General features: G+C 38.8%; 1 protein-coding gene across 2 annotated transcripts in view; it reads right to left on the bottom strand.

The window, feature by feature from the left end:
• LOC125655455 (monoglyceride lipase-like) overlaps positions 1 to 13,710 on the bottom strand; it is a 29,128-nt gene that overhangs the window by 8,348 nt on the left and 7,070 nt on the right. Inside the window, exons 5-7 of one of the 2 annotated variants that reach the window (XM_056145236.1) lie at positions 10,185 to 10,274; positions 5,421 to 5,470; positions 2,390 to 2,615 (exon numbers count right to left, since the gene is read on the bottom strand). In XM_056145236.1, the coding sequence (XP_056001211.1) occupies positions 2,390 to 2,615; positions 5,421 to 5,470; positions 10,185 to 10,274 (366 nt within the window). The remainder of the gene's footprint in view (positions 1 to 2,389; positions 2,616 to 5,420; positions 5,471 to 10,184; positions 10,275 to 13,710) is intronic. The other variant, XM_048885761.2, reaches the window with a different exon arrangement.

The raw sequence follows: 13,710 nt of genomic DNA, 5'->3' as shown, positions 1-13,710 counted from the left end.
GACCCTCTACTGATAACAAGTGGCCAAAGTAAGGTACCTCGGTCAAGCCAACGAACAACTTGTCTGCGTTAAGCTTTATGCCAGCTTCGCGTGACCGCAATAGTACCGATTGTAAGTTTCTGTCATGCTCTGCGCGCGTGGTGCCGTATACTAGAATATCGTCGACTAGTGCTGTTACACCCGGTAAGTCCTCGAATGTCTCGTCAATTTTCCTTTGGAATTCGTCCTGCGCGCATTTGATTCCGAAAGGCATTCTCAAGAACCGGTACCGCCCAAATGGGGTATTAAATGTTGTGAGAAATGATGAACTTTCATCAAGTTTTATGGCCCAGTAGCCCGATCGAGCATCTAATTTCGAAAAGTAGCGAGCTCCGGCTAGTTTAGGAAGAACATCCTCCAGTGTTCTGGATGGGTAATGCGGTCGCAGAATTGCGCGGTTAAGATCCCTTGGATCTAGACAAATCCGCAGTTTGTCTGATCCCGGCTTCTCAGCAATGACAAGTGAGTTTACCCACTGAGTGGGTTCAGTGACCTTAACTATGACCTCCGCTTTCTCCATGCGTTCTAATTCGATTTGTAACTTATCGCGTAATGCAACAGGCACTCGCCTAGGGGGGTTAACTACAGGAGTGGCTTCTCGGTCTATGCGAATACTGCAATCCCCTTTAAATTTGCCAACTCCCTTGAACACATCACTAAACTCGGATAAAACTGCATTCTTATCGAGGGGCGGCTTAGTGGTATCGACGGTGTAAATAAGCTGAATAAGCTCAAGGGCTAAACATGAGGGCATACCTAATATGGGGGTTGACTGAGTTTCTACAATGAAGAAATCAACAACAATGGATCGCTCATTATATGCGCATTTAAGCTTACACTGACCTAACGTTTTCAGTGCTGTCCCGCTGTAAGCTGATAAATGCTTAGTGGCTTTCGTAAGCACGCTTTGAATGCCTAGGCGGTTGTACTCGGTGGCGGGCAAAATATTCACCTGCGAGCCAGTATCTAATTTGAATCTAACAGATGACTCATTTGGGCCAATGGACACATTAACAAATGCTTGGTCAGGGGTCTTACCTGATGTACCTGAGTCTACATGAATAGTATCTACATAGAAATCAGAATCTTGGTCACTACCCATACCTGGTTGTGTGTTTACAAATATTTCATTGACCCTAGCACTTTTAGAGTTATTGTTAGATTGTGAAGAACGACACACTGATGCAAAATGGTTCCATTTTCCACATTTATCACAGCGCTTTCCTTTGGCTGGGCACGTTCCATCCTTGTGATTACGGCCGCAGTTTGGACATTCGCTAGGTTTCTTTGGGTTTCTTGTGGACGCGCGGTTTCCTTGATTTTGTCTCTGAGAGTGCGAGTTACGGCCCTTGGAATATCGCGTAGTTCCCCGTGATCCTGTGGCGACAGCGTGAACTTCCGATGCTGCTGCATTCATGGTTTTCAGTTGTTCACATGAATACTCAATGTTTTGTCCAATCTGAACTGCTTTTTCGAGAGTTAGGTTCTCTCCCTCGTTGATAAGTTTTTCACGAATCTTAGCAGATTTCACTCCGAAAACAATTCTGTCCCTTATCATCTCGTTGGGATCTGTGTATGAACAATCAATAGCCAGTAATTTAAGTTGGGTTACGAACTGATCAAATGTCGCGTCACCCTGCACTTGATTGTTAAATTTGTATCTAGCAAACACCGGATTCAATTTTGGCTGTACATAAGCCTGGAAGTGTTCATAGTATTTATTTAATTTCTTACTGTCGTCCGCTGAGAGGTTCCAAGTGTTAAAAATGTCTCTGCCTTTATCTCCGACCCATAACATGAGGTACGAGCACAGTATTGGTTCGTCTTTCCCTTTGAGGGGTCCATTGAAAATCAGTTCCACGTGCTGTCTAAATTTTTTCCACGCTTCGGGCAGATTTGTCGAGTTCCAGTCCATATGTGGATGCGGGATTCCAGAAAGATCCATAATGATTTGAATTTTCTGACACCATGTAAAGGAATGTCACAGTAAAACAATAAAACAAGACAGTTTGTAGTTTCACGTGTGTATTCTCACTTTGTATTCCGTCCACCGGAAGTGCAGTTACATGCAGTGGGGTTCACACTTATGATAACAAGATAATGCAAGAAAGATAACTCTAACTTAAAATAAGCACATACAATTGCATAATGTTACATTGTTCAGAAAATTCATGAACCAGGATTCAAAAGTTAGGGTACAGTAACTCTGCAACACGGGAGATGAAAGTAAATAAATGGGACACTTGACCAGCGAAGATGTTTGTCAACGTGTAATGATGAATCTAATCCTGATCTCCCTGTCTTCACTCTTGGCCTTGTCATACAATATCTGTGACCCCTTAACACCAACCTTGATCTCCTTGTCTTCGCTCTTGGCCTTGTCATACAATATCTGTGACCCCTTAACACTAACCTTGATCTCCTTGTCTTCGCTCTTGGCCTTGTCATACAATATCTGTGACCCCTTAACATCACACAATGTGTCAGCATCACCATGGAGTGCTAAAAGTGGAAATTCAATAGAGTCCATTCTCTCCTCCAGCTTCTTGACGCATTCCAACCAGGCAGCACCCCACCTAGAATGCATGAGATGGTCGATATTACACACCCTCTACCACAAAACAGCAAGCATTACAGCAGTTCCACTCATTTTAACTGGAACCCATTTTCTTAGCTAATAGATACTTTTGTCTGGTAGATATTACACACCCTAGTATTCAAACAATTGTGGATCAAAATCCTGCTCATACCCTGGCCATGTCAAACTAAAATTTCATAAAAACTGGTGGTGACTGCAGCACTCTTTCACCTGACGCTCAGTAACTAGCCAATGTCCCATGTTACGGCAGGTGTTGACATTCACCTAACGCTCAGTAACTAGCCAATGTCCCATGTTACGGCAGGTGTTGACATTCACCTAACGCTCAGTAACTAGCCAATGTCCCATGTTACAGCAGGTGTTGGTATGATAGTGAACCCTCACTACTACGGCCCTGAGCACCACAGATTGATTTAAATGTGTGGCACTTTAACTGCAGCTTGTAATGGCTCTGAGGTGACAGATTCTATAGACATGATAGATAACAAAGTCATGATGCGAATAGAAAGTTAAAAAAAATTCCAAGTGACCTTACATTTGAGCAAATGACCTTGAGTTAGGATCTTGACATGCCCTCAGTTTCTAAGCAATATTTGTGTAAAGCGCCATCAATGTATCATCTGGATCATCTCTTTGTTGCAAAGTTTAGTTATTGACCAAACATAATTCATACAGACATACATGTAATCTCCCTCCAACTTTTTTTGGGAGGGGGTGTTTTAAAACGATGATTAATAATCCAATCTTAACCAGATACGACTATATAATTATAAATTCTCCCAAACGAAGTACCGGCTGTATAAATGTGGGCTTTTTCTGAGTACTACCATTTTCCCTTATTAACTACCATGCACAACATCCATGGCAACGAGAAATATCAAAATAGAGTGTAAAACACTGGAGTCACTTGACCTTGATACTAGTTTGTAGGTCACAACATCCTTTTATCATATCTGAAGAATCCATGCCTCTATTGATTCTGGATCTAAAATACTACATGTTTCGATGATCAAGGTCAAGGTCACAGGAGTCAGTTGACCTTGATACTAGTTTTTTATACCAGTTTTATTTTCAACGTCAAAGCGCAAGACCACTGGAGCCGCTTTACATTGATACTTAGTCTGTAGGCCCTATTATCCTCTTAGCATTTCTGTAGATCCCATGTTGCTATCAGTCAATTTAAGGTTTTAAAATCATATCAGTTTTTATGTTCATGATTAGAGGTCAAGGTCACTGTAGTCCCCTTAACCTTGATACTAATTTGTAGGTCATGTCATTCTCCTCTTATTCCAACCCCCAGGACTTTTATCATATTTGTCAAGTTGAATTTTGGAAGTATTTTCCTTGTAGAGTTCAATGTTAGCCCCCAATCCCTTCTGATCCCCCAACATATCTGGAAACAAAACATTTCTGCACAACTGGATACATTGGCCAACCATATTATATCCTTAGTATATAATAATTTCATCAAAGGGTTACGGAGAACGACTGTGGACATTTTAAGGTGTGAGAAAGAAAAAAAACAACCAAGGAGCAGAATAATAACAAGAGGCCCATGCGCCACATCGCTCACCTGAGTCACCTTGGTCCATATCAGAAGACTTTCCATATATATTTGCATGTAAAACCGTAGTCCCTATTATGGCCCCAACCTACTCCTGGAGGCCATGGTTTTTGCAAACTTGAATCTACACTATGTCAGAAAGCTTTCATGTAAATGTGAACTTCTTTGGCCCAATGGTTCTTGAGAAGAAGATTTTTAAAGATTTTTCCTATATATTTGTATGCAAAACTTTGATCCCCCCTTGTGGCCTCATCCTACCCCCAGGGGCCATGATTTGAACAAAATTGAATCTGCACTATGTCAGAAAGCTTTCATGTAAATATCAGCTGTTCTGGCTCAGTGGTTCTTGAGAAGAAGATTTTTAAAGATTTTCCCTATATATTTGTATGTAAAACTTTGATTCCCTATTGTGGCCCCATCCGACCCCCGGGGGCCATCATTTTAACAAATTTGAATCTGCACTATATCAGGAAGCTTTCATGTTAATCTCAGCTTTTCTGGCTCAGTGGTTCTTGAGAGGAAGCTTTTTAAAGATTGACCCTATATATCTGTATGTAAAACTTTGATGCCCTATTGTGGCCCCATCCGACCCCCGGGGACCATGATTTTAACAATTTAGAATCTGCACTATATCAGAAAGTTTTCATATAAATCTCAGCTTTTCTGGCTCAATGGTTCTTGAGAAGAAGATTTTTAAAGATTTTTCCTATATATCTGTATGTAAAACTTTGATCCCCTATTGTGGCCCCATCCAACCCCCGGGGGCCATTTTTTAACAAATTAGAATCTGCAATACCTAATAAAGCTTATCTATAAATTGCATCTTTTCTGGCTTAGTGGTTCTTGAAAAGAAGATTTTTTAATGACCCTACTCTATTTTTACCTTTTCTTGATTATCTCCCCTTGCAAGGTGGCCTGGCCCTTTATTTCAACAATTTAGAATTCCCTTTACCTAAGGATGCTTTGTGCCAACTTTGGTTGAAATTGGCCCAGTGGTTTTTGAGAAGAAGTCAAAAATGTTAAAAGTTTACAGACGGACGGACAGACGGATGGACGCCGGAATACGGGTGATCAGAAAAGCTCACTTGAGCTAAAAACCGAGCAAAAACAATAAGTCTCCAGACTGTGTTTGGGAGACGATACAATTAAAATTCCGACAATAAGTCTCCAGACTGTGTTTGAGAGACGATACAATTAAGATTCCGATAGAAAGCTTACTTTACTCTGATGAATGGGTGCACCATGGGGTCCTCCTCATACCGCTTCACCTGTATCCAGAAATCAAAAACATTGATAATTAGAGAACTGGGATACTCGAAAATTCCCACAAATTTCCAAACACTCCTGTACAAAGGCTGGCGGTACATGTAAAAATTTTGTGCAACAAAAGTGGATTCACTTTACAGAATTGAAAAATATGTTTTCTTTCATCAATAACTCAAATCAATTATCCCATTCAGACTTGCTAATTTTTTTCATACTACACTGAGTTTTAAGATATTAAATAGGTGTGGTGCAAATGACAGTAATTCTTATCGATGATATCAGTCAGAGTAGTTTATCAAAAGTGTTCTAAATCTGAATACTGACAATTTCTGGTTGATTTGTTTTAATGTTCATTAGTACATATACATTTAGTTAATCAAAGTTTTAACTTAAAATATTTTATTATGATGAGGAAATAAAAAAACAAAACAAACTGACAAACAAAAGGCATGCAGAGTGATGTACTTATTAATGTCACAACTGTGAAAGCCACATTAACGAGGATCAAATTGAATGGCAACATAGTTATAATTTGATTATCTTTAATAACTATTATTGATTAGGTCATGCTACTTTCCAGACCCGGATCCTGTTCATACTACAATAGTCCCATCCATGAGATGTTAATGTAGTCCCATCCATGAGATGTAAATGTAGTCCCATCCATGACATTTTAATGCAGCCCCACCAATGAGATATTAATGCCCATCTACAACATGACAGTGTAGCCCCATCTACAACATGACAGTGTAGCCCCATCTACAACATGATAGTGTGGCCCCATCTACAACATGACAGTGTAGCCCCATCTACAACATGACAGTGTAACCCATCTAAAACATGATAGCGTGGCCCCATCTACAACATGACAGTGTAGCCCCATCTACAACATGACAGTGTAGTCCATCTACAACATGACAGTGTAGCCCATCTACAACATGACAGTGTAACCCCATCTACAACATGATAGTGTAGTCCATCTACAACATGACAGTGTAGTCCATCTACAACATGACAGTGTAGCCCATCTACAACATGACAGTGTAGCCCCATCTACAACATGACAGTGTAACCCCATCAACAACATGATAGTGTAGTCCATCTACAACATGACAGTGTAGTCCATCTACAACATGATAGTGTGGCCCTATCTACAACATGACAGTGTAGCCCCATCTACAACATGACAGTGTAACCCATCTAAAACATGATAGCGTGGCCCCATCTACAACATGACAGTGTAGCCCCATCTACAACATGACAGTGTAGTCCATCTACAACATGACAGTGTAACCCATCTACAACATGACAGTGTAACCCCATCTACAACATGACAGTGTAACCCCATCTACAACATGACAGTGTAGTCCATCTACAACATGATAGTGTAGCCCATCTACAACATGACAGTGTAACCCCATCTACAACATGACAGTGTAACCCATCTACAACATGACAGTGTAGTCCATCTACAACATGACAGTGTAACCCCATCAACAACATGATAGTGTAGTCCATCTACAACATGATAGTGTAGTCCATCTACAACATGACAGTGTAGCCCATCTACAACATGATAGTGTAGTCCATCTACAACATGACAGTGTAACCCCATCAACAACATGATAGTGTAGTCCATCTACAACATGACAGTGTAGTCCATCTACAACATGACAGTGTAGTCCATCTACAACATGACAGTGTAACCCCATCAACAACATGATAGTGTAGTCCATCTACAACATGACAGTGTAGTCCATCTACAACATGATAGTGTAGTCCATCTACAACATGACAGTGTAGTCCATCTACAACATGATAGTGTGGCCCATCTACAACATGACAGTGTAGTCCATCTACAACATGACAGTGTAATCCCATCAACAACATGATAGTGTAGTCCATCTACAACATGACAGTGTAGTCCATCTACAACATGATAGTGTAGTCCATCTACAACATGACAGTGTAGTCCATCTACAACATGATAGTGTGGCCCATCTACAACATGACAGTGTAGTCCATCTACAACATGACAGTGTAATCCATCTACAACATGATGGATTGATTGATTGTATATTGTTTAACGTCTCTCTCAAGAATTTTTCACTCATATGGAGACGTCACCGTTGCCAGTGAAGGGCTGCAAATTTTAGACCTAATTGCTCAGCACTTACAGCCATTGAGCAGGGAGGGACTTTTATTTAACATGTTTATGGTGTTCGACTACAAAAGTGAAGCAAATAGAAAATTGATTCATGGCAATATACTTTGATTGGTACTTTTAATCGTACAGTTATAAAGTCATTACTTGTATGATGAATAACAATTCAAAGCATGATGAATAACAATTCAGAGCATGATGAATAACAATTCAGAGTATGATGAATAACAATTCAGAGTATGATGAATAACAATTCAGAGTATGATGAATAACAATGCAGAGTATGATGAATAACAATTCAGAGTATGATGAATAACAATTCAGAGTATGATGAATAACAATTCAGAGCATGATGAATAACAATGCAGAGTATGATGAATAACAATTCAGAGCATGATTGTCCCGAATGTGAATGGAAAGGATTTTGCTATTAATGTACACGTATGTGACAAGACATTCCTTGTAACTTAGATACGACTGTAAAAGTAAAATACATGACATGTACAGTGCTAACATTTGGAAGTCACATTACGTCAGTGAGTCTGAGGGAAAGAACAGGAGGAAATACACAGTGTTAGCTAAGGATTGAAAAGGAAACGTTCTAAAAGTGAAAGAAATATCAATACCCAAAAACGTCATGATTACAAGCATCACAACAGATTGGAAACCTGTAAAAAGATTGTTAGTAATCAGTTCCACACTTCAAGAACAAGCAAATGTAAAACGAGAAATCAAGTTAAAACTAAGCAAGCAAATTAACGGTTTTAGAGCACATTGCAGTAGGAAATTACATCCCCTGTTTTAGAGCATATTACAGCAGGGAAAAAAACTGCTGCCACAAAAAATACACATAGTAAATCCAGGAGAAGTGTAAAATTACAGTAGGATACTTTTGCTTTTAAAAACTTTGTCAATTCAGTGGTAAATTATCATTGAATCATGTTGAACTGTGAGGCCTACTTGGGGTGAGACATGATTCAGGGATGCCGTTTGGAGATCATGCACTGAGAGACAGAAACAGTAGTAATGTAACTAAGTGATTCAAACAGTCAAAAGAGAAACTAATCAGGTTTTCTTTCAATCTGAGTCGTCCTTAAAAATGGTCTCTTAGTTGATCAAGTTTTAATGATGATTGACTGCTGACCTATGACTGTTACATATCATTTGGCAATTAATTAAATCATTGTGAATTAGAGTCACATAGGCGTATAAGTATGTGTGGAGCCTTGATAGATAAAACAAGTGCTGGAAGTGGGTATGAGGTGCTTTCCTTGTGGTGTTAAAGTTATTAAATTTCAAATTACTAAATACAGCACCACATGTTCTTAAATTACTGTCACAGTGCTAGTTGCTCAAGCATACACAAGTAATATTGATTTGGTGCTAGGTGTTTACAGGTAATTTTATATATATATATATACCTTGTTTAAAGAGAGTTCGTATAGAACTCTCTTAAACAAGGTATATACTGTACTACTGCTTTTTAAGATACTTTTTTTTTTCTTTTGTAGATATGACATTTCAACACCAAAATTTAAAGCAAAATAAACATTTAAATCTACTGCACGCACAAATTAAATCAAATTTAACACGAAAATAAAATATAATTTGGTAATTTATTGAACTCAACTTAAAATATGTTTCTTATCCCAAACAATGAAAGGCAAAGATAACGAACAGTGATCAATCTCATAACTCCCATAAGCAATACAAAATAGATAGTTGGGCAAACACAGACCCCTGGACACACCAGAGGTGGGATCAGGTGCCCAGGAGAGGTAATCACAATATGGCTGCCAATATTGACGGTCTATATCACAGTTTTACAAGGTTTTCAAAGTGACCCCCTGATCTTTAACATAATGTGACCTTGAACATCAGTATACTTGTACCTACTTATGAATTGTTCCCAAAAGTAAATAGTGGATATCTTGTTGCTGATAGGAGAAATTTACCAAAAATCAAAATCCTGAGTGGAGAGAAAAGGGGGGTGGGGGTGGGGGTGAAGAGGGATAGAGACGGAAAAGGAGACACAGAGAAAGAAAGAGAAGGAGAGAGAGAGATGGAGAGAGACAGAGAGATGGAGAGAAAGAAAGAGAGAGAGAGAAGAGAGAAAGACACAGACAGAGAGAGAGAGAGAGAGAGACTGGGGCAGAGATAGGGGAGGAGGACCTGCACCACTATTAAACAGGAGAGTGGTAATGTATAACAAATGTAATGTCTTTATGAAAATAATGCCTTTTTGAATGGTTCAATATATAAATATATATATATAGGTATATAGCAATGGTTGAATGATCAGGCCTGTTTTCTTTTCTGAAGTTGATTACTCAATGAAATCATTTGGGCTTAATTAATGCCGATTAAGTGTTATAGAATCACGGTATGAAATATGAATTCATGGATTATCCATCACATTAATTAACAAATTTTATTTCATTTTTGCATCTACATGTAAATGTACACATATCATACAAAAAAATAACCCAAAAAACCCCGAAAGTTTCAAATGATTGAAATTCACAAGTAAAGCTTATTAAGAAAATTCTTACCTGCTCTTGGTCATGTGAAATCTGACATGATTGTATGTTTTCAATTTTGTACAATGGCATTATTCTAGCAAGTATTTTTCCCACAAACACCTGAAAATAGACAAGAAATGTTTCAGAAACACTCGAGAACTTTTCATTCATATGGAGATGTCACCATTGCCAGCGAAGGGCTGCAAAATTTAGGCCTATGCTCGGTGCTTACAGCCTTTGAGCAGGGAGGGATCTTTATCGAGCTACACCTGATGTAAAACAGGGCCTCGGTTTTTGCAATCTCATCCGAAGGACTGCCCAATGTAGTCACCTCTTACAACAAACAAGGGGTACTGAGGACCTATTCTAACCCAGATCCCCATGGGGCTAATTGATAGGAATGCCAAAACAATTCAAGATATAGAGTGGACAAAATTGTTTCTATGTCCAGAGTGGATTGACCCTTGACCTATGACCATGTGATCTCAAAATCAATAGGGACCATCTACTCCTTCGAATGTGCCAGCATAAAGAGTTTGTTATCAATCAAGCGATTCTCAAAATATAGGAGACAATATATTACAGTCTATCTCTAGTTTGACCTTTGACCATATGCTGTGCATATATTACAATTTGCACTGAATTGACCAGGATGGTTCTAGAGAGTGATGCTTATTTCATTGACACCTGTGACCGAGATTGTTCTAGATACATGCTATTTTTAGTCAAGAGATTATGTAATTATTGCATCATGGTCTTTCAAGATTGTACTAGAAAATTCATTCCTATTATACATGTGTAACTGGAAGGGAGAAAATGCAACGGACCAGACCAGGATTCGAACCCGGGCCCCCTGAATCTCTAGTCAGGTGCTCTACCAACTGAGCTAACTGGCCAACGGCAATCGAACCCAGCTGACTGCTACATTCCTCCCTCCTTAAATGTCTTCACACCTGAAGACATCAACCCAGGATCTTTATCCCCTGGCAGGCATTTTCCCCTGTCAGTTCCAGGGGCTGGTCTACGGCACCAAATGTAACAGGAAGGGAGAAAATGCAATGGACCAGACCAGGATTCAAACCCGGGCCCCCTGAATTCTCTAGTCAGGTGCTCTACCAACTGAGCTATCTGGCCACCAACGATCAAACCCTGCTGACCGTGACACATGTATAAACACTGAAATTCTTTGGATAAAGAGCTGTAGTTAGACACTTTCTATTCAGTCGGATTTATTTCACTGGGAACTACGATTTTGGATTATTATTTTTGTGTTTTTGGATTTATTGTTCACCTACCGTAAGTTAGTATCTTGCTATTGTTACAATTTTTCTGTCAATTATCAATTGTAAATAAATATCATCAATTGTTAGATTGCCTTTTGTCGTAAATTCTGCTGCGCTATATTAAGGGTTTGTTCTGACCCAGAACACATATAAATCCCAAACCAATAGGGTTTCTACTCCTTAAATATATCAGTGTACCAAGTCTGATGTCAGGAAAATTAATAATGTTCATCTTCTCCTTACGATGTACCAGTGTACCAAGTTTGATGTTGGGTCAAGGATAGGGATCTCAAGATATCAAGCAGACAATATCTCCCTATGTTGAGAAAGGATTGACCTTTGACCTTGTGACCTCAAAATCAAAAGGGGCCATCTGCTTCTTAGGGTGTACCAGAGTATCAAGATTAATTTGTGTCAAGCAAAGGGTTCTTAAGATCTGAGTGGAAAAGACTTGGTCTACAGACACATTGACTGACCAATGAGTGCAAAAACAATATGTCCCCTCTATTTTAAAGGGGGGGGGGCATAAAAATTGAAACTGATTTACATTAAAATGACAAAAACAATAAGCCTAGCAACTTCAGACCAGTAGCTCTCTGGAACAAATATTGAGACACAATTTCTTTTTCTATTGAGCTACAGTCTTTCTGCTATGATTCCTGCAGTAAAGGACTGGGAATCCAGGCATTAGAGATGTCTGTCTGACATGAAACTGTGAGGCAGATACATCTATACATTCTGTAATCATCAAAACATTATTTCCCATTTCATATTCAGAATCAAAATTTACCACATAAAGCTCAATATGCTGTCAAAATGGTATTGGAGGGGTTCAGAAACTGTTTTATACAGAGCAGGTTTACACGTCAAAACCTTGATATGTGTATAAACAAAAATTACAAATCACCACCACCACTGAATCCTGCTTAAATTCCTTTTCTACGCATGTACTTTCTGATCTGTTTATTAATAAATGATTACATAACTTATAAAGCAACACCTTTTTGAATTCTGTACATGATGTACTCCCCAATTGACAGTGAAGAAATGCCTCAACATACAGAGCCAACTTAATGACCTTCTACAGTGTGCGAAACTAACTTTAAAGTCCTATAGACTTTCGGTCCATGGTCATTTTATTTCCTATAGACCACAACAAATTCCTATAAACCGAAATTTAACAAGCAATATTCATTGTTATTATTAAAAAATAAATAATAGACACAGATTCTGTTTGGTAATTTGTTCATATAGTTTAATCATATTCTTTTTGAATTTCATGCATGTCAAGCTTTTCAATTAGAATTTCGTTTTCTTTTTCATTTTGTTCCCGCTCAGTTTCACTGTCTGATTCCAATCGGAACTACTCAGCCTTCGTTATTTTTTAGTGTAGCGGAAATAGCCGAGTAGTTACGATTGTGTCTGATTCTTCATCCAAGTCACTTTTACTACGTTTCGTTTTCTCATTATTTTCTGCGACTTTAGCCTTGCTGGAGCTTGTTGTACTGACCGCTTTCCGTTTGATTCCAGGGCGTGCACCTTCCACATATTTTTAAAACCGTTCAAAAAAGGACATTCCAAATTTGCACGAAAACTGCATACATTGTAAATATCAAATTGACACCCCCCACCACCCCTGTTGAAAATGGAATAATCTTATTCGAATGATTTGTAATTACATTGTGGAACATTTTATTACAGCTAAGGGGTGAACAGAAACATCAGCATATTACATATAAACTGGTCTCGCTTCTCAGCGGGGAACCAGTTTTTTTTACTCAGAATTCCTATCTATAGACAAGTCGGTCTATAGCTATTATGATCGTTATAGACCGACTCGATTTTCTATAGACAATTGTCTATCGGTCCATGGTTAATTTCGCACACTGCTACTAAGCTGTAGAGAGCCACTTTAATGACACACTATGATGGAAAAAGAGCCACCTTAATAACATACATATACTATGATGTAGAGAACCACCATAATTACACACTATGATGGAGAGAGAGTCACCTTAATGATAGACTTAAGATGTAGAGAGAGCCACCTTAATGATATACTATGATGTAGAGAGAGCCACCTTAATGATATACTATGATGGAGAGAGTACCACCTTAATGATAGACTAAGATGGAGAGAGAACCACCTTAATGACACACCATGATGGAGAGAGAGCCACCTTATCTACATACTATGATTGAGAGAGAGAGCCACCTTAATGACACACTATGATGTAGAGAGCAACCTTTATGACACACTATGATGAAGAGAG

This window comes from Ostrea edulis, chromosome 7 (genome assembly GCF_947568905.1).
Source record: "Ostrea edulis chromosome 7, xbOstEdul1.1, whole genome shotgun sequence".
NCBI lineage: Eukaryota > Metazoa > Mollusca > Bivalvia > Ostreida > Ostreidae > Ostrea > Ostrea edulis.
This window is presented reverse-complemented; position numbering and strand designations above follow the sequence as displayed.